This window comes from Physcomitrium patens, chromosome 14 (genome assembly GCF_059467195.1).
Source record: "Physcomitrium patens ecotype Gransden chromosome 14, ASM5946719v1, whole genome shotgun sequence".
NCBI lineage: Eukaryota > Viridiplantae > Streptophyta > Bryopsida > Funariales > Funariaceae > Physcomitrium > Physcomitrium patens.
In genome coordinates, this window is record NC_143423.1 from 882,774 (window position 1) to 902,884 (window position 20,111).

The window sequence follows — 20,111 nt, forward strand, 5'->3', positions numbered from 1 at the left end:
CGGCAAAATGTTTTCATTGATTAATGCACATAAACATACTCTTGTACATACTACTTTGTTACTCAGAGTTGCAGCCATATTATTTTGTACTGATTTGGTATTTTGTGATAAAAGAGACAAACTGTGAGTTTATCTTACTTCTAAGAAATATTCCTAAGTTGCTAAGTTGGCTCTCTTTTGGATGACCTTATCCCTTGCTTTGTGATGATGTGCTCCAACAAAATGGGTCGATTTAGTAATTCCCTAAAATTATTGAGTGAAGTTCCATGCTTCTTTCGAACCCATGAAGATTTGTTAAGGCTTGGCACAAACTTCCCTCGACCACCGTAGCCCCACACCCCACGAAGCGGACCACATAATTGCACATAATTACACATAGACACAGAATCAGACATACACACATCTCCAAATCGAATAGAAGATTCTCATGCTGCTGCGATTCAAGAACAGATGCGACCGACACTGTGCTACTAAAGCAAGCATGCAAAAGTTGAACGAAGACATGGCCACGGATTCTCGATATTAGAGCCGAGGTCCGACATCTTGACCTGCAAGAGAGAGAGAGAGAGAAGACATCCGAGTCGAATGGAGAAGCCCCTGTCCCCCTCGTTTCTAACCCCGCAGTTCCTGCCCGCATTTGTGAGCGACAACCCTTCTTCGATGTAATCTGCTGCTTCTGCGACGACCTGGTTCGACTCAGTTGTACGTTTGCAGTGAGTGGCTCTCAGTTTCTCCATCTGTTCATGTTTGATGGCGCAATCCACTCACCTAGGGACATATCATTTGACGAATAGTTCAAGTTTATTTACAAACTTCGACGTCGAATGCAGTTATAACCAGTCGACTGGAGGCCGATTCCCACTGCCATCATCTATCTAATAGAAGCGCAAGCAGCGTGTCGACGATGCGCACCTCATCTGATGAGCTGCGAAACGAGATTATTCATTGGTCGGCACTCGGGCAGAGACCATTTTGATCCATACCCATAAACGAAAGCTCAGAAAAGTATAAAATGGAAACCAAAAGTCTATTTAACTTGCTTTTACGTTTTTGAGATTGTCCGATTGAGGACCCACAGAAGATTCATTATAAGTCTACCAGTGCATTGATTAAAAATATATATGTTTTCCTTAAATCCAGGAAATGCCACCTCAATCACACACTGATATTGATTTAATAATGCATACACACGCATGCATGGATTTTTGACGTGTGTAGTACAGTATCCATTTTTATCACTCCAAGAAACTTCAATGTTCTATTTACGAGAAACATCAATAATTTAAGAACCAACTAACCCTATTGCAAACCATTTTCTGAACAGTTTAAATAAATGCACAATGAAAATGGCAAATGCTAACAAGAGTTGTTGTAGGTCAAGTCTTTCGAGGGGGTGCTTCGAGGAAAGGATTTCTGTAATTGCTGAGTCGCCACAGATTGTCTAGAATTTCTTTTAACGAACGGATGGGGAGAACAATTCCAGCATAGTGAAGGTGACTGGCTGAAAGCCGATCAACGACTCTGATGGCGAGTGAGAGTCAAGCGATAAGAGCGAATCATCGAACAACTTCCATGGCTTCAGATCATCAAACCGCGTTTCCACCGATCGACTACTGCATCTACGCCGCATGCTGGAGGAGACGTTCCCTTTAAGTCTGCGACGATCTTCACAGGCGAATTCAGATGAACAGGCATCAATCATTGCGGTGTAGTTTTCTTTACAAAGTGTAGAGCTCGGGTGGATATCGTAGATGCTTACTTGTCTGCCTGCTGGTCAATTTCAGTGGCCATCTTCCTATGTTCCTTGAAGACGGACGAGTTCCTGAATCTGATGTGCGACTTGAAGTTTCTTGAAGATTTTTGGCTGCGAGAAACTTAATCCTGCGCCTCTTGCATCCTGGAATTCTGAGTTTCTGGTGGAGTCATCCCTCGGGAGACTGTTCGTTTGCCTGTCAGTATTGAAGAGAAGGGGACGGGGGTTCGATCGATATGGGGTCTGGACAGGTGATGGTGATGCTGCTGCTGCTGTCATGTGTGGCCTTCGAGCCGGCGGATGGTGCGTTCTTGTCGTGGTCCGAATCGGTGCTTCAGTTGTTCAGTACTGCAGAGCAACCAAGTGCTTGCGGCCCGAAGGTGGGCATTGAGACACCCAAGTGCAAGGTGATATTGAAGAAGAGGGATTACGAGCTCCGGAGGTGCAACAGCAAAGAGGTGTGTTGAAAAAGACAGTTTTGAGAGTGAATGTGGAGAGACAGTGATTTTCATTACATTGTCTGTAATCTGGAAAAGAACAGTAAACAAGAGTTTTTGTAGACTAGAACTAGCTTAACAGCGATGTGGCTGCATGTGGATGAGATATATCTGATGGCAATCAAAGCCGTGTTGTTTTTTGTTCTTTTTTCTCTGTTTGTTTTCTTTTTGCGATGCCTTTGACAGATATGGGTGGAGACAATGTTGGAGAACTCAACCTACGAGTCTGCAACTATCACAGGCTTTTACCGTTGCACGAACTCTCTGGGCTTTGAGATAACCGCTCCGGTGTACATTACACCAGTTCCTCGTTCGAACGGGTACAAGGTGGCTTTCTTTGTGTCTAGCAGGTCAGGACTTCGTGCTTCCCTGAATGTCTTTTTTTGTCAAATGTTTTGTTACCAGGTATATTGTGAGATTTACCCCTGAAAAACCTTCTCCATTGAACCTGATTGTGCCGCCAGAATCAAAAATGTCAACGATTTGCCAACCTCAACAGATCCCGAGGTTTATTTCTACCGACCTGAGGGAGCTGTGAAGGCCGTCCTTGGTCCTTTCGGAGGATTTCCCACCGACAAGGACTACGCAGCCAAGGTTGTCGAGTTGAAGAAAGCGCTGGACAGGGATGGACTCAAATACGACGAGAAGTCTACACTTTTTGCCGATTACAGCAGCCCACTGCAGTTCCGCAATCGGAAGCAGGAAGTCCATGTGAACATCATCTCTCACAATGCATTCGAAAGGCTGCATGTTTTAAAGTGGCTCCCTCAGTGAACATAAGCTCCATGATTATACGCCATGTTTGTGTTTTGTTTCATTTCTTTTTCCATCATCTTATTGCTGCTCTTGTGGAAAGACCATTTCGAAACGATCGCATCCAGCTTGAGCAAAGAGGTCGTCTTCGATGTTCCGCGAAAGAGCATAGTATTGCAGACCTTACCCATCCACTGGGTTGTCATGCTCCTCCTCCTCACGAATCGATCGAGGACATCACAGAGAAACCAACTCAAATTTATATATATATTTTTTCCCTTGATCACTTTGATTTGGTGAGTGGAGGCAAGACCAGCCAAATGTGGAAGAAAAATGGATTGCTCGAACTTTTCTATTACTTCCCTAAATGTTGCCCCCAAACCTTGAAGACACCGATCAATCAACGCGTGAAATTAATGCGTCTCTTTTTCGAGGGGGGGAAAAACTCGTTTCCTGTTCGAACCTTGGCAAGGTTTAGTGAGATTTCATCTCGGTCGATGCCAACCCCAGTCTTGTCAGCAAGTTTCCAGCATAACTAAAAACTCTTTGTCTCTATGGGAAACTCATTCTGGAAAGATTCAATAAGCTTCGGAATACAAATGCGTATGATCTAGAGGAGGTTTCGAACACTTCGTACAACACTTACCTTCTCATGGAATAACTTGGCTAAAGAGCAAAGTTTTAGGGCTAATGGGCAAGACCCATCTTTTGTGAAGCACTTGGGTTGGATTGTAAGTGTTTCGAACACAGTGGTTGTAGTCGTCGATTCCAATTATAATATTGATTTTGAGGAAGGAACTTTTGGCCAAATATAATTAACACAAAAGCATTCTTTTATAACCATGTTGATAAACATCCAAAATTTTAGAAAAAGAATCATGTATCATTATTATTCGTTTAATTGAAACATGCAATAGTATAAATGTGCTTTGTATTTCACTTTTCATCAATCTTATTGCCATGAAATCCGAGTCTTTGTGCATCTTTCAAACAGCAGATCTAAATGGTTTCATTATCAAATGCAAAACCTTAGATGTTAAAAAAATATCCTTTACTTAAGTTGAGAACCTTGAGGTAAAACAACGCCCAGAATAGCTGGTTTGAAACCGTAATCAAAGGTGAGCATGACAACGCTCGATATGCTACGAGTCTTTTGAGTTTATCGAGGACCCTGCTGAAGAATGAATCTGCGGATCCGCCTTGGATGCAGCTCTACAATGTTGGTGCTTCTCCTGGAAGATCCTCACGAGGTGTTGAATCACCTTCACAGAACCGCATCCAAGTATGATTGCAGTGACATGCGGAAATGTTACTCTGCATAGACACGTAGAAAATGGTAACAAAGCTTAGAACAAGAAGCCATTGCGCAGAACAACATTTAGATAACTATTCCTTTTTCTGATGGATTTGTATCTATATGAATCTACCATAGATGAGGTACAAAGGAAGCTTAGAAGCCCATGTACAAGATTGAGCTGTAGATACTCTAAATGCGGCCTAGGATGTTAGCGAAACCGCAAGTGTCGTCTCATCCATTTACTAAAAAAACATGTCAAGTCTAAATTAGACAAGTGTCTCTGGATATTACAGTGTGTATTTACCAACATCACGCTACTTATCACGGTACTTGATAGATTATAAAAATGAGGTTAGATGAACTTCAGATCTAGTAATTCAGTGAACCTGTCGCCAAGTGCTGCAGAACTATGGTGGGAAACATGGCATTCTACTGTCACTTGCAGCAGAATGAATGCAAGACGGTAACGCAACATCCATGTCTGTGATCGGAAAGGTATTGAATTCAGACTTTTTTTATTTTCTTAAAATCGAAAGACATTAGGAGTAATACTGTGACCTTGAAAAAGCTTCACATCACAGTATTTTTCACCCATGTAAACATCAAGACAACTTACAAGTAGACGGGCAGAACTCCACGCTGTACACTTTGAGGTCATAAATCACAATCATGCCACCTCGTCAAGCCAAACCGTATTCTACACTAGAGATACTTCCAGTTCCAGCACCACCTATTGACCACGACGAAACTACATCCGTTTCCTCTGAAGAAATGAAAGCTTCGGCTATCTCTTTGATCATCAGCTCTCCGCAGAAAGGGCACTCTCCAGCTACTGCATCGTCTATCTGTGCCCGGACCTGCTCAGACAACAGGTAAGTGTTTAACTCCACATGCTCACCAACATGCTTGCCCTCATGAAACGCCAGTATCAAAAATAAATAAATGTATGAAAGAGAGCCGTTGACGCTTCAAAGTCATCCATTAACCGATCTCAAAATTAATGGGTACCTTGTCCATAGGAGACATATTGCCGTTTGCAGTGTCAACTTCTTCATCGTGCCCATTGTAAACAGATTTTGAAGATCGTGAACTAGCCTCCTTGAAGCCCAGGGACGTGATCTGTCTGAGCAGTCCTCGTATGCGCTCTTGCTGAATATCCAACGTAGTGCATTCCAGATAGATCAAAAGAGAAGATTTAGAGGTGACGAATGCCATACGTTAAAACTAGAAAGCAAAACAACGACCAATAGGAGCGATAAGTTAAGCCTTGACTGGTATAGATTCCAATAAATAAAAGTCCTTAAAGTTGGTTAATAGTTGAAAAAAAAAAAAAAAAAAAAAAAAAAAAAGTACCTCGCTCTTATCAGTGTGTTGGAGAACGTAGTCAGTAAGGCACTGCGCATGAAAGGCGTGCTCGCACGGAAAGACATAAAATGGAGCCACAAGAGACGTGTAACTACGGGCTACCCCTGCTGCTCCTTGTGCTCCTTTTGATGCCAATATCCGCTGTCCACAAACCTGTACAAGAAAGTAGATTAAGTGCTTTAAGAGTTTGTCAGCGGTAAGTTTTGCAGCATGGTGGTGGTACGCAAAGCCCGCGCACAGCAACAAAAAGATCCATTTGCGTAGCCTTGAGTCTCAAACCAGGTGTGAATGAAAGAGAAGGTCAAAGCGAATGGAGGATACTCATCGATGTGAGTGAGATGATTAACCTTGCATGTTTCATCACGTTTCACAACAGCATAGCGCTGTGACAGTGCAGTGATATCACTTCTGATATTCTCAGCTCCATGAGTGGCATCATTCATATCTCGTTTCAACTCTTCAATCTGACGGTTGTAATCCTCCAACGAAGCACAGATAGCTTCCTGCGCCAAACAGAAATACCGCAGCGCTCACTCAACGTCAATAGGACATACAAGGCAAATCCACACACTCCTATCGCGCTTTAGAAAACCGACCTATCTTGAAAGGAACATGTACTAAATAAGTTGAGGATAATATATGACTATTACACAAAATGGATCAAATTGTTTGCAGCTGACAAATTACCTTGAAGTCATCAATAAGGGAGAAGTCTGGAAAGAAGGGTAAGATGTCTTCGATCTTCAGCAACCCATCTGTCTCTTTCAAGAATGCAATGGCTTTACGGATATTCTCTCCCTTAGTGGCTTTCCCTTGCTGGATGACATGCCTTGCTACCATAAGCCAAAGCTTTTTCCTAAGCTCCTCGTTGTCTTCCACTTTGTCAGCCTCGACTTTCGCCATTTCAGGGTCCAACTGAATAAAACACTCTTTCTGATCAGACGGTGGCAATCATGGGCCCAAATCGCCAACTACCAAAAGCAGCGAAAAGCAAGTAATCAACTAATTAGTAGCATCTGTGGAACACTCGTTAAGATGGAATAAAAAGAAAGAGTTGAATGACTTGAACTCTGAAGAATTTAAAACTAAAACTGAAACATAATTGGCAAACACATGCACCACAGTCTTAAAGAAAGAGTGTGAAGACATCGACGTACTTGCAATGCTAGTGCCACAGCTTCTTCATGCATGCCCATCATACCATAAATGTATACACAAGCTCGCATTTGCTTCTGCTCCAAACACAAGCGCAAGGCATACTTGGGATCGTAGAAGTAGTCCGGGCCTTCCATACGCCCCTTGCCATACCGTGCTTCCAGAAACCTGAGCAAAGCTGTATCCTCTGGCTGCGCACATCCCATCAACCATGCGTTTTTAAATCGGCTGAACTCTGTAACATCTAACTAAACTAGAGGAGTTGCACCATACCCAGTAACTGAACACGTAGCTAATAGGTCCTACTTGCACACTTCTCCTCTTGCCTTGTCTAAAATAACACTTCATCAATTGGTGATTCTTCAAAAATGACCAAAAATAAAGAGATCGTGTACCTGCTTAGCATACAAAGACAGCAGCAAGTTGTGCACAGCACTGTCCTGGTTCTGCTGACGGACAATGCAATATTCAAGATACCGAATTGCTGCATTGGGCTCGTCTCTGCTTAACAAACATGCTCAAGCGTCATGGTTATGATGTCTTTCTTATCGTACAAAATTTGTTATAGCACAACCATAGCGTTCAAACAACAAAGCCTCGTTGACTTAAAAATTGAAAATACGTAACCACAAAACTCAAAGACCAAATACGAAATAAACCTTGGGCGACGCTCACTGGAGTATCGCATCAAAGCAGGAATTAGTTGTCTTGGATTCAAATTTAGGCCAGTTGAAGTCCACGAATCCACAGTTTCATGGGGGTCTAACATAATCAATGCAGGAGCAAATTTGTACTGCACAGGATTGCCAATTATCAACAATGTCATACCGACAGCTTTCTCTCCAAAGAACTGTACAGTACACTAGTGCGCAATCCATCTCATGAAAGGATTCTCTAACAAGACGAAAGGATGGAACTATATATATGAAGGGTCGCCTCTAAAATAGATAAGTAAACAGCAAAAAGGAATTAATTATCGCATGTAACGTGTTGAGATAAAATGTTCATAAAGACACTAAGGCACACCTGAAGCTCTGGAGACACACTCGGTTTTCGGAGAACTGCCAATGCCTTCTTTGCTTCACCTTGCTGGTAAAGATCGAACACATGCACAAAGTACAGAAATATAAGAATCTGAAGATATCACACGAATGACACGCGACAGCGAAAAATTGTCGATACTTAAGGACTGAAGTAATTCCTGCGTAGAACTGAATCAAACATATGATATCAACACGAGACAGAAATGTGCATTAACAGGCACCTGAACAAAGTGGTGAAGCAGTGTTTCGTACTGTTCTTTTAAACCAGCATAATAAACCAGCTCCTCCACTCGCCCATAGCTGGTAACATCATGCACGGAGATGGCCATGAGCAACCGATTATTGGAATTGATCAGGTAGACGACCAATGACAGACACACCACAAGATGATCGGTAGACTAAGCAAAGTATTGTTCACTTGTACCAAGATCCCAACTACATCCTTAATACACAGGAACCGATAAATAAATAAATCAAATAAATAAATAAAATCCTTACCTGCCAAGTAATTTGACTGTAGTAGCCTCGTCAAGCACATCCTTACAATCACTGAGAAAAGCCCGAAACTCCCGCACTGTACTGTGATATTCTGAATTTCCAATGCTACCTTCATTTTCATCGACTTCCTTTTCATCATCAACGTCTAGAAGCAGTCTGTTAATCTGTAATCAACCCAAATAAACACAATAGTGGGTTATATGGATTTTAATTTAAAAAAGGATAAACAATTAAGGAATGAAAATGGCAGGTCGTAAAGTTGCCAATGTTATTTAGTGGAGCACGAGTGGGACCTATGCTCTGAATTGATATTTTTGATCTGGCTACTTCAAACTAATGAAAACAACAGGTTATAATAAGAAAGAAAAGTATGCTGTAGTAGAGAGGCGTAATATATTCCTCTCCCAAAATAATCGGCATCATGTAAAGCTAATTCAAAAGGTAAGATTCTATGAACGAGGTTAGAAGAGCATTAAAATATCCCTACTTATCCGCTTCTCACACCCTCTTCTCCCACCATATGGGCAAGAGAACAAGAATGGAATCTTGCATTTAAGGCTAATAGGTGTGGGAGGGTGGTGGCTAGAATGGCAATGTCTGAAATGGACCAACATTAGAACAAACAAGATGTAGTGTAAACGAACAATCAGTCCAAAACCCTGATAATGCACCAAGATGTGATGGTGCAATATGTAAATCACGATCGTCAATGGCATGCTAGTACGACTCACAGCTGAAAGCTCAACAAACAATACGACTAACATGGAGACTACGAAATCGCAGCGGCACAGAGGAATAGGAATAAACTAGCTGATAACTACAACCGTCTTTCACCTATGTATACTCAAGCTCAGATATGTGTACCTTATCTAAGTAAAGTTCAGCAGCCCAGGTGGCAATCATAGTAATTTGTGAGCGATCCTCTTTTCCCAAAAAGTCCAACTTTCGAAGCAGATAAGTTCGGAGAGCATCCTGGTACAACCCAAAATACGTCTCCACATCAAGAAGTGAAAAAGGTCGCAAGACCAAACTGGAACTATAATAGAAATTAAATGAGGCGCGTAACGAGTCGAAAATGAACAATAGAGATACGATAATTGAGGAACTCACTTGTTCACCAACTGTCACAAACTTCAGCGCAATCTCCTCAAATGTTGACACAGTTGCAGTCTGCGATACAGAGAACAACACACCAGTACGTAATAAGAAGAAAACTGGACGTGACAAAGCCGGTGAGCTAAGAGAATGAAATGGTGTTGAAAACTATAACAATCTCCTATCAAGTACATGTCCAAGTGAGACTGCGTCTCAAGTTCGGGTACGACTTGTGCACCTTAGCCCAGAATGATCCTGCTCGCTCATAATCTTTGACTTCGAACGCTGCCTCTGCCTGTGTATATAATATAAATAGAATAAGGCCAAGACCTGAAACTTCAAAGCAGCCACGACTAAAAAAAACAAGCGAAACTCTGAAGTGCTGCTGAAACCACTTGTTAAAGTAATCATAGTGCAATAACCTGGGCAGGTAAGGGCAGAGTAAACCCAGCACCTGAGCAGCATAAACACTGTCTCGTTGCGCCAAATCCCGACAGGCTTCAAGTGCAGCAGTGTACTCTTTCAAACCCAAGTACACCTGCCACATATCGCGTCCCTCGTCTTGGACTGTGATCTGCAAACATATTTTTATTATGAGTGAGATAAGAGCATGAACTTCACAACATGAAAGTGTTGAACCATATACATTAGACTTGAGATAGTGGACATACGTCAACAAACATTCATGGGTGATATAACTATTACATAGATCAATATAAACCTTCGATGAGTAAGCATGCACTCAATACGACAAAAAACCAACTTGTGAACGACATGAGAATTGAGATAAGAGAAAAGATTCAATTCATGATACCAGGAGAACAAATAAACCAGCTAGGAGATATAATTTATTCTTATGTCCTCACAAGCTAGAAAACCCACCTCATAGATGGAATTTTCATCGTACGCATAATAGGCTCCACCAGCCATATCTGAGCAGAGCCCCAGCATAGTAGGTGAGCCAAGATCACTGCGTAGGTCAAAACGCTGCTCTTCCACTACTTTCTGACTTACCCTGTTCACAATCTTTACACAAAAAAATAAATCAAAATGTTGAATTGAAGGTAAGCAATTTGAAATAAAATCACAAAGACGAATAGCTCCAGTTAAATTAAGTCAAGTGAACGTCGCAGATACGAAACAATGAACTGAACAACAGATTGATCCACTCATGCAGAAAAGAATAAATAAGCTAAAAATCGAATCATTAAGAGGGAGCGACAAAAAAGCATATGAACCACTAAATAAACACAACTTGTCACTTCTCTAGTCCCCTGCATTAAAACCTTTGAAAAATAATTAACAAAATTTGATTAATTCTTTTTTAAGAATTAAATTTTATATATATATATATATATATATATATATATATATATATATATATATATAGATAGATAGATAGATAGATAGATAGATAGATATATTAAGGAAGTAACAGGAAGTGACCGAGAACACACCTTGAGCACATTGTTCATAAGAACGAGGAAGTGGTACTCGCTCAGGGCAAGTGAAAGAGGTTTCGGTGTACCCGGACCATCGATTAATTTGGAATACTCCAAAAGCCACTTGTGCTCCACATTACTCTCCTCGTCATGGGTGTGATTAGCACTGCAAACAGATAATCGTACATTACATTTTTAAAACAACCAAAATAAAATTCCATACTGCGAATGAGGTCACGTTGCTGCAAAGGCTAGACTGCACTAGTGGCATTGATTGAAATGTTCAAATACAGACGGAGAATTTTTCATCCATGAAGTCGTCCGGAATTTTGCACAAAAGATGTCTAGAATCAAATAGAAAAGTTCTAGAGATGAAATGGAGCATTAACCTTTGAGTGGTCCCAAGATTTAAATGCCCATGATAGATACCAGGCCCTGCCAGCCAGGCAAACCTCTCTGCTCTGCGCTGCTTTCCATAAAATTGGAGCTCGCTGCGAAGGATCAAAGTAGATATGGTCAAGATTTCTGACCAGTAAGAGTACAGAATAATTCGAGAACAGCAGTTAAAACCTGTGGAACTGCATAACCTGCAAAACAATGACGGTCACTTAAACGAAGAGTATCACCCACCTGTTAGGGATCGCACCAGGAAGCTCGGTGAAATGGGGTGGACCTTCCGAGTATGCCTTAAATACGGCCTGTTATTTAGATGAAATTAGCACAAACTAGATAAGCGATCAGATAACATAAACTACCAGTCTAAGAACTATGTGTGGTAAACTCAACGAACTTCGCAAAAATTACAAATCTGCAACTTTCAAGGATCAATCAACGTACAAGCTTGGTACAAGGGCACAAAGAGAGCAAGTAATTCTACTGTAGAGGATTCTGGACGTCACACCTCCAAAGACCCAGTGCCCTGGAAAATATAAAGGCGGGAAGGCGTGGCTGCCATTACAAAATAGCGCGTAGTGCTCCCTAAATTCACAACCTCCATCTGTCACAAAGTCCCAGCATTATTAGAGGACAATATACCAAGACAAAAAGATCCAGACAACAATTTAACCCATAGGAATCATGACACCTGCTTCGACATCATCTTCAATCAGAAATCCCGTTTGTGAGTTTACAGTAATGATCAATTCATTTGCAATATATGAGTTCGACCACATCACAATTCTTCTCCATATTTGACATGGTGTCAATGATACCTAATTTAACCAACTATCGAAGTGCACATATTCACCTGGACACCAATAAAAGGCTCTGGGACCTCCGAAAGCTCAAATAAGAGTTTGCAGAATTTCTCCTTCTTATCTTTTTCCTCCACAGCGGTCTCGTACAGTTGCCCAGATGTAGTCCCCACAATCACTTCACGAGTAAAAGCTGTAAAATACAGCCAAATAGTCAGGAAGAGGACGACACATCCATAATCGACTTAGCAGTCAACTGCTTAATCTAAGAAAAAAATCAGTACATTACGGCAATTGCTGCGGAACTAGTGGTATACGGTCTTCTCGAGTATTTCCGATGGTCGAGTCAGAAAGCATGACATCGACACAGACCGATATTACAACGACTGATTACGCCTTTCTTTAAGGATTTATATCGAATGAGCCAGGCAAACTATACGACCTAAGTGAATCCGCACAAATGTTGACTACATGTAGGAGAAGTGATGTGGGGTACCTTCGTTTATTTGCGCCCGATTCCAAGCAACAGAGCTCACAGTTGACCCCTTCAATCTGCTGAACATTCTTGGTTTTCTCCACTTCCCATGGAGGTAGTAAGTATCTGCAGTTGCGTTGCTACAAACTGTGAATATTGAATGTCTGCCACCTGGATCGATGAAAACCTTCGGGATCCATTGCTCAATACCTCTAGCGCTGAGGTCCAATTCTGCAAAACCGACCAACAAACAATTCGTGACGTACAGATCCAGATCTTAACTCCAGATTGCACACAAACATACTTTCATTTTGCCCAAACAGGCTCCTTGTAGATAACTGGTCATTCAATCTCCAGACAACATGTATCCCATGCACGCACCCATTAGAGACAGATAGAAAAGAAAACCAACCAAGAGTATCATTTTCTCCCAAAAAATCATGTCGAACTATCCAGCCTTTATTGGTGCCCACCAAGAGAACATTGTTGCCAGCAGCAACGGATGTCACCAACCCATGCCCCTTAGATGCATTCCTCTCCAATGTGTCCACCGAAAATATTGAACTCTCGTTATTTCTTAAAAAGCCATCTCCGTCAGGAGCATCCTCCACCTGCATCCCCCCCTTCCAAACTCAACCTAAGCTTCACAATTTGAGAAGATAGTGCTAACATGGATGACTTGCAATCGATCGACACCACAGAACATCTGCCGAAAGTCAAGTATCGTGTTGCAAAAGAAACAGAAACCCTAAACCTTCGTGGTGATGCATCAGTACCGTGCTTTGAGGCTCTCCTCCTCCGCTGTACCAGTCCGATGGCTCCCACCCAGACATGGCTTGACCTAAATCAGATACCCCTACTACAACGACTAAGAAGCCCCACGCAACCCCTTCTTTTCTTCTTCTCTCGATACCTTATTTTTCCTCCACCTTATTTCCAGGCCACTCTTCTTCCCACAGAATCACAACTCTTAAACCCCCCGGGCAGCTACACACGAAATCCTCGTCGGCGAATACCAATGCGTCGCACCATGGCATCGAAAGCACCATTCGCAAAACTAAACTCCATCAGCAATCCCCATCCCTACAACAACAACAACAACAACAACATCGTCACCATAATCGCCATCGTTGTCATCCACTCTTCCAATGCAATTCCTCAAACCATCAACCGCAGAAGCACTCCATCACTCACTAGAGCTGGATCACGCATGCCACCGAAACAAAGCCTGACAAAACTTACCTAACCAAAGACAATTTCCTACAAAAACATTCAAACCAAAATTGATCCTGACCGGAAACTCGATCCCAGATTCCTCAAAGTCCAGCTCGACCCTACCATGCATCAATGCCCATCACAAAGCCCCATCACGAAGAACCCATCTCCGGAACGTTCTGGAATGCAAGCTCGCGCGATCGGCCATGGCTGCTCCCCAAGGCGAGCTCCTACTCCGCTGGGTTGTCAACTACTCAAGTTGAGACTAAAAAGCTCACGAACTCCATAGTCACTGGGGATTGCTGGATTGCTGGCCTCAATCGTACTGGAATCACAAGTAGCAGAGCTGTGAATGGAGTCCCCGATCACCCACCCAGGTGATCAGTTTTCTGCGAAGGGGATTGCGCACCTGGCGATCAATTGCTCGATCACTCGCTCAATACCTCGCTCGCTGGCTGGCCTGCAGGGCAGCGGGTGAAATTCCCACACGCCCATCCCCACGCTCTGCCTGCGCTCGCCCCTTTCGCCGCATAATGCCCGCCCACGTGGCGCTTCGCCTCGGTATCGGAATGGCCCGATCGACGGGTCGTCTCCGTCCGTCGTAGGTGTGAAGAGGCCAGCATTTGATATCCCACACTCCCATCTATTCCGACGAGTCTACATATTCATATTCGCATTCACAAAAATAAATAAACCGTTTTTTAAAATCTATCATTAGAAACTGCATTTTTAGGATTTTGATTGTTGAGAGCTTTTTTGAGAACATTATCATCACCTACTATTAAATTTAAAATTACAATTGAATATGTTTTTAATTTTATATATATATATATATATATGGATCCTATATTCTCTATATATTTTTGTGTTTTGATGCAATAATTTTGATGTTTTATGTCTTTTCAACTCAATTGGATTTATTTCTTTGTCTTTATTTTTTTCTTTTTTAAATAATAGAAAAATATTTCATATTAAGTACTGATTAAATTTTATATAATTTTGCATATATATATATATATATATATATATATATATACGAAAAAAAATCTATGTCATTGAGAACACAAAATAATCCATACAAAATGAATAAATTTTTGTTAGAAACAAAAACTTAAATAATGTAATTATACAAGTGAGATATATCTCAAAAAAAAGATGATATATAAGAAATGAAAAATCATGTATATTCAAAAAGAAATTAGAATGGCTATTATTAAAGACAAAAAAACTATAGACTTGTAAAACTAGATTAGAAGCAAGAAAAAGATTAGCAAAATTACAGAAGGCCTCATTCTTGTTTCTATATATATTATCTAATTAAGATCTACATAGCAATGTTTTATAGGACCTTTAACATGTATTCAACGAGAAAAATAAAATTTTGCTAGTAGTAGACTTAATTTACAAGACACATTTCTAACTTGTAAAACAAGTTTCTTGTATATCCACCACATGGCTAATTTATTGGCCTAGTTTTTAATCTACCAATTACTTATAGACATGTTGTTGTATTACGTGAAGTCTTGCTTGAGAATGCACAAAGCACTTGGCTATGGAAGGTAAATTAGAAATTTACAATAATAAAGTCTTAACCTTTTTTGTAGAATCTTAAATAAATTCTAATTAAAGCTTAATAATCTTAATCAAATCTTAATTAAATCCAAAAAAAAAGTCTCCAAAAAATAATCAAAGAAATGTAAAGATAGTTTGAATGATTTCAAAAAACTTATAAAAAAGATCAAAAGAAATAATAAAAAAATCCTAAAAAAGTATCAAAAATAGAAATCATAAAGAAATATTAAAAATAAAAATCTTATATAAATTTTTATTATATATTAATTAAATCCTAAATAAATCTTAATTAAATCAAAAATAAAACTTTAATTAAATCCTAATCAAATCTTAATCAAATCTTAAATCAAATTTTAATCAATTTCTAATAAAATTCTAATTAAATCTCAATCAAATCCTAAATCAAATCCTAATGAAAACTTCATCAAATCCTAAATCCTAAAAAAATCTTAAGTAATTCTAATCAAATCTTATAACTGTCTCTTCTATTTATTTTAAGAAATATTACACATCTTTGTTTCTATTATGTAATCATGGCGGAGCTTGCTAAAATGAAGAATATAATGGCAAAAATCCATGAAAAATTAAGAGATTTAATGCTTTCTATACATCAACCCAATTTACTACCACAAGAAACAATAAGATTGGGAAGTAGTGAAGATATAGAGATGATTGGAGGTGCTTCAACATCTATATCAAATCATGTTATTCTTCTTATAGTAGAATATCTTTCAAAAATTAGGGAACTAAGAATTACCTTACTCAAGAAGTTTGATAGCACAAGATTAAAATTTAAAGTATTCATCAAGCAAGTATAACTAGCAATTAAACTTCAATCCTAAATCTATCTAACTCTAAGATTATAAGTCAAATTTATTGGTATATTTCTTTCAAATTTTGTATTATCATGGTTTTTATCTTTTCTTGGACAACGTGATCCATATATGGAGGCCTTTTTGACAAAGTTTTGATCCATGTATAGAAAACATGATGTAATTTATATTGCAACAAGGCAATCAATCCATAACATTGTATACTTCTTAATTTTGATAATGTGCAACTAATATCAAGTAAGATGATGTTGCACTTATTAATCAATTTCTTTATGAATTATATTATGAGGTAAAAAAATTGATGCTCAATTTATCTGATCTTCAAATATTAAATTATGTAATTGACTTTGTTATAAATTATGATAACCAACTTTTTAAATTTTGATCCAAGAGTTACATAAGTAAGCCTCAACATTATTTTGATTCAATGGTAACATTAATGTCTTTTTAATATATACATTTGAAAGTAGATAATATGCAAATTGATGTCATACATTTCAAATCTTTTACCAAGTAAGAAAAGATTTGTCATTGTCAAGAAGGATTATTCTTATATTGTAGAGAATCTAAGAACACTACTCAACATTTTTCAAAGAAGCAATGTAATCAAAAAATAAAGAGTACAATTATTAAATAAAATAATACGACACAAAAAAAATTGACATGCTATAATAGGAACCATATACTTGGAATTTTATACAACACCTAATAAAGGTCATATTCTCTCCTCAAAACCCTCTTTTTAGAACCTTCTTTGTCTTTTACAGTAGATATTAGTTTAGAATCTAAACATCACAAAGCCTTTATCTTACTATATTTCGGAGCCTTAGCTTGTTTCTTAGATGAATATTTTGTTAAAAGAAATAATATACTTTTAGTGAAAAAAACTAAAAATATTCATGTAGAAGTGATAGATAGTCATTTCTTGTCTTTTAGAGATATTATTTATGAAATCCTTCCTATAGAAGTAGCAATCAATGATTATAATAGCTTTGTAATATTTAATATTATTAGATCTTTATCTAATACAATCATTTTAGATGTATTGTAGCTAAAAAAATATAATCCTCAAATAAATTGGATTTCTCATAGTCTTGATTTTTTTGAGAGTATAGCTAAAAGTGTTATTAATTAAATAAAAAATCATAAGTCTATTACAATCAAGAGTTTTTTTATATGCTATAAAAAAAAAAGATCACCTTATATTACTTATACCACACTTATTTATAATAGTAGAAAGATTTCAAGTGGCTTTTCAAAATCAATATTAAGATTTTAAATATATTTTTGAAAAAAGAATGAAAATATTCTTTTGAAACATTATTCCTATGACTACTTAATTGACCCTCAAGAGGGAGCTCAACCACCATTTGGACCAATCTACAATTTATTACAAAATGAATTTGTAGAGCTTAAAGAGTATATTAAAGAAAATTTGGCCAAGAATTTCATATGCCATTTCAAATCTCCAACATAAGCTTCAATCTTATTTGTAAAGAAAAAAGATAGATCATTGCATATTTATGTTAATTATCAAAGATTCAATAAGATCACCATAAAGAATAGGTACCTTTTATCTTTTAAATGCAAACTTCTTAATCAATTAAATTAAGCTAAGATCTATATAAAAATAGATTTATAAAGAGTATAAAATTTTATATACATAAAAAAATTAAATAAAATAAAAAATGAATATAAAATAATATTTTGAACCAAGTATGAATATTTTAAATAAAATTTCATGCTTTTTGGACTTACAAATGCATCAACAACTTTTTTTAATATTTAATGAATGATTTTTTTAAAGAAATTTTGGACAATTTTATTGTTTTATATCTAGATAACATCTTAATTTACTCTAAGAACATAAAAAAGCATGAATTTCATGTTCATCTTGTATTATAAAAACTAAGAGATGTATGACTTTATGCAAAGAAAAAAATATATATTTTAGACTATTCAAGTTGATTTTTTAGGATACATAATTTTAGATGATAGATTCATGATAGACTCTAAGGAAGTTCAAACTATTATGAATTAGAAGATCTCAAAAATAATAAAACATATCCTATATTTTTTAAAATTTACAAATTACTATTAGATCTCTATTAAGAAATTTTTACAAATTATAATTCCACTTACAAGTTTGACTTGTATAGATAAATTTTAGTGGAATTAAGAAGTGGAAGTAGTATTTGAAGCTTTCAAGATAATCTTTGTTTATACATCAATCTTGTATTATATCAACTTCTTTAAGCCATTTTTTATAAAAATAAATACATTAAATTTTATTTAGGATATCATATTCATACAAATGTGAATAATTTATAAACTTCATCCATAAGCTTTTTATTTAAGAAATTTTTTTATAGCCAAGATTGACTATAAGATCTACAACAAAGAACTTCTTACTATTATAGATTTGTTTCAAGAATAGCATTATCCTTTAATCTAGTTGCTATATATATGAATCATAAGAAGCTTGAATATTTTATGTTAGCATATATTTTGAATTGTTTTCAAGTCCGTTAGAGCATGTCTTTGTTAAGATTTGAATGTAAGATTACTTATTAGCCAAAAAAAAAAAAAAAAAAAAAAAAAAAAAAATGTTTGTTAAATGCTCTTTCTAAACAATCTTATATTCCACCAAAAGAAAGAGATGCAGCTTTTGATAAATAATAGACAACTCTCTTGAAGCTAGAGTAATTTCATCTCTAAGCAATGAAATCAACAATAACTATTGATTCAATTTTTTTTAAGAAAATTTAGTTAAATATAACTTCTAATCCATTTATTTGTAATATTAAAGATAATTATTTAAAATCTCATAATACTTCTAAGTTTGAATTCAAGAACAATTTATTCTATTTTAAAGATTATTTATACATTCCAAAAGACAAACTATAATTATGTATTCTCTAAGCTCATCACGACTTCCCATCAATAGAACATTTTGGATATAATAATAATTTAGAATTAATATTCAAAGATTTTTAGTGGCTTTAAATGTAAAAGTCATTCAAAGATTTTATACAATCATGTGACATTTATTCAAGATGAAAAATTCTTTATCATCAACCTTATAAACTTTTTCAACCATTATCCATTTCAAAACAATTATGGTCTTCTATTTTTATGGATTTTATCATAGATCTTTTAGACTCAAATTCCTATGATTTTATATTTGTGATAGTAGATTATTTTACCAAGATGGCATATTTTTTATTATGTACAAAATTTATCAAAGGTAAAGAAACAACTAAGCTTGTTTTTGATAACATCTATTGTTATTATGGATTGCCTAACGATATCATATTAAATAGGAGAACTCAATTTGTATCAACATTTTGGAGAATTCTTTTTAAAATTTTAATAGTAGACATAAAACTATCTTCAACTTTTCAACCTCAAAATAATAAATAAATGGAGCACATAAATTAAGTTTTGGAGCAGTATTTCAAGTATACCATCAACTATCAATAAAATGATTAGATAATTTTTTTCCATTGACATAATTTGTTTATAATAATATAATATATTATTCTATTCAATTTTTTTTTCTAATCATGATGATTATTTATAATTTTATATTTTTGACTTTTCAAAAGTAGATAATTTTATGCAAGAAGATTTAACAAATTATTTGTTTGAATTATATACAATAATGAGAAAACATCTAAAAAGAGTTCAAAAATAATAATTCCTTGTTAGCCATAAAATATGGTTACTTTGTCATAATATCAAGATTATTTGTCCTTATTATAAGTTGAATTATCATGGATTTGAACCATTTCTTAGATGTAAATAAGTCAATCTAATTTCTTATTAATTATATTTTATTTAAGTCTATAAAAATCCATCATATATTTCATGTATTTCTTCTTAAGCCATATAAAATAGTAAATAGTCTGAAAAGAAGATAAAT

The 20,111-nt window shown here is 36.8% G+C and overlaps 2 protein-coding genes across 3 annotated transcripts; one reads left to right on the forward strand and one right to left on the reverse strand.

Moving 5' to 3' along the window:
- Positions 1 to 1,687: 1,687 nt before the first annotated feature.
- Positions 1,688 to 3,953, forward strand: LOC112291343 (uncharacterized). Its single transcript, XM_024538601.3, has 3 exons — positions 1,688 to 2,211; positions 2,437 to 2,600; positions 2,715 to 3,953. Exons 1-3 carry the CDS (start codon positions 1,990 to 1,992, stop codon positions 3,022 to 3,024), a joined length of 696 nt encoding a protein of 231 aa, XP_024394369.1. The 5' UTR covers positions 1,688 to 1,989; the 3' UTR covers positions 3,025 to 3,953.
- Positions 3,954 to 4,037: 84 nt separating this feature from the next.
- LOC112291342 (vacuolar sorting protein 18) lies at positions 4,038 to 14,260 on the reverse strand. 2 transcript variants are annotated; one of them, XR_016506190.1, is made up of 26 exons: positions 13,905 to 14,206; positions 13,343 to 13,649; positions 12,979 to 13,177; positions 12,588 to 12,797; positions 12,145 to 12,284; positions 11,800 to 11,895; positions 11,529 to 11,596; positions 11,288 to 11,389; positions 10,914 to 11,064; positions 10,339 to 10,482; positions 9,911 to 10,030; positions 9,695 to 9,751; positions 9,472 to 9,531; positions 9,226 to 9,333; positions 8,362 to 8,525; positions 8,085 to 8,163; positions 7,847 to 7,909; positions 7,480 to 7,613; positions 7,216 to 7,321; positions 6,823 to 7,011; positions 6,353 to 6,580; positions 6,013 to 6,168; positions 5,654 to 5,818; positions 5,309 to 5,449; positions 4,917 to 5,157; positions 4,038 to 4,317 (listed from the first exon to the last, which is right to left on the reverse strand). XR_016506190.1 is itself a non-coding variant. In XM_024538598.3 (25 exons), exons 2-25 carry the CDS (start codon positions 13,397 to 13,399, stop codon positions 4,981 to 4,983), a joined length of 3,114 nt encoding a protein of 1,037 aa, XP_024394366.1. In that variant the 5' UTR covers positions 13,400 to 13,649; positions 13,905 to 14,260; the 3' UTR covers positions 4,795 to 4,980. The 2 variants fall into 2 exon arrangements, 1 of the variants encoding a protein (XP_024394366.1); XM_024538598.3 differs by lacking the exon at positions 4,038 to 4,317 and having other exon boundaries at positions 4,795 to 5,157; positions 13,905 to 14,260.
- Between the last annotated feature and the right edge of the window lie 5,851 nt (positions 14,261 to 20,111).

Excerpts from the sequence above, each read along its gene's own strand:
- LOC112291343 (XM_024538601.3), top strand. The coding sequence starts at position 1,990 with ATGGGGTCTGGACAGGTGATGGTGATGCTGCTGCTGCTGTCATGTGTG. Across the intron at positions 2,212-2,436 it reads GGAGGTGCAACAGCAAAGAG|ATATGGGTGGAGACAATGTT; the intron begins GTGTGTTGAAAA and ends TGCCTTTGACAG. Across the intron at positions 2,601-2,714 it reads GCTTTCTTTGTGTCTAGCAG|AATCAAAAATGTCAACGATT; the intron begins GTCAGGACTTCG and ends TTGTGCCGCCAG.
- LOC112291342 (XM_024538598.3), bottom strand. The coding sequence starts at position 13,399 with ATGTCTGGGTGGGAGCCATCGGACTGGTACAGCGGAGGAGGAGAGCCT. Across the intron at positions 8,526-9,225 it reads CTGAACTTTACTTAGATAAG|ATTAACAGACTGCTTCTAGA; the intron begins GTACACATATCT and ends GGTTGATTACAG. Across the intron at positions 6,581-6,822 it reads CTGTGGCACTAGCATTGCAA|TTGGACCCTGAAATGGCGAA; the intron begins GTACGTCGATGT and ends TGTTTTATTCAG.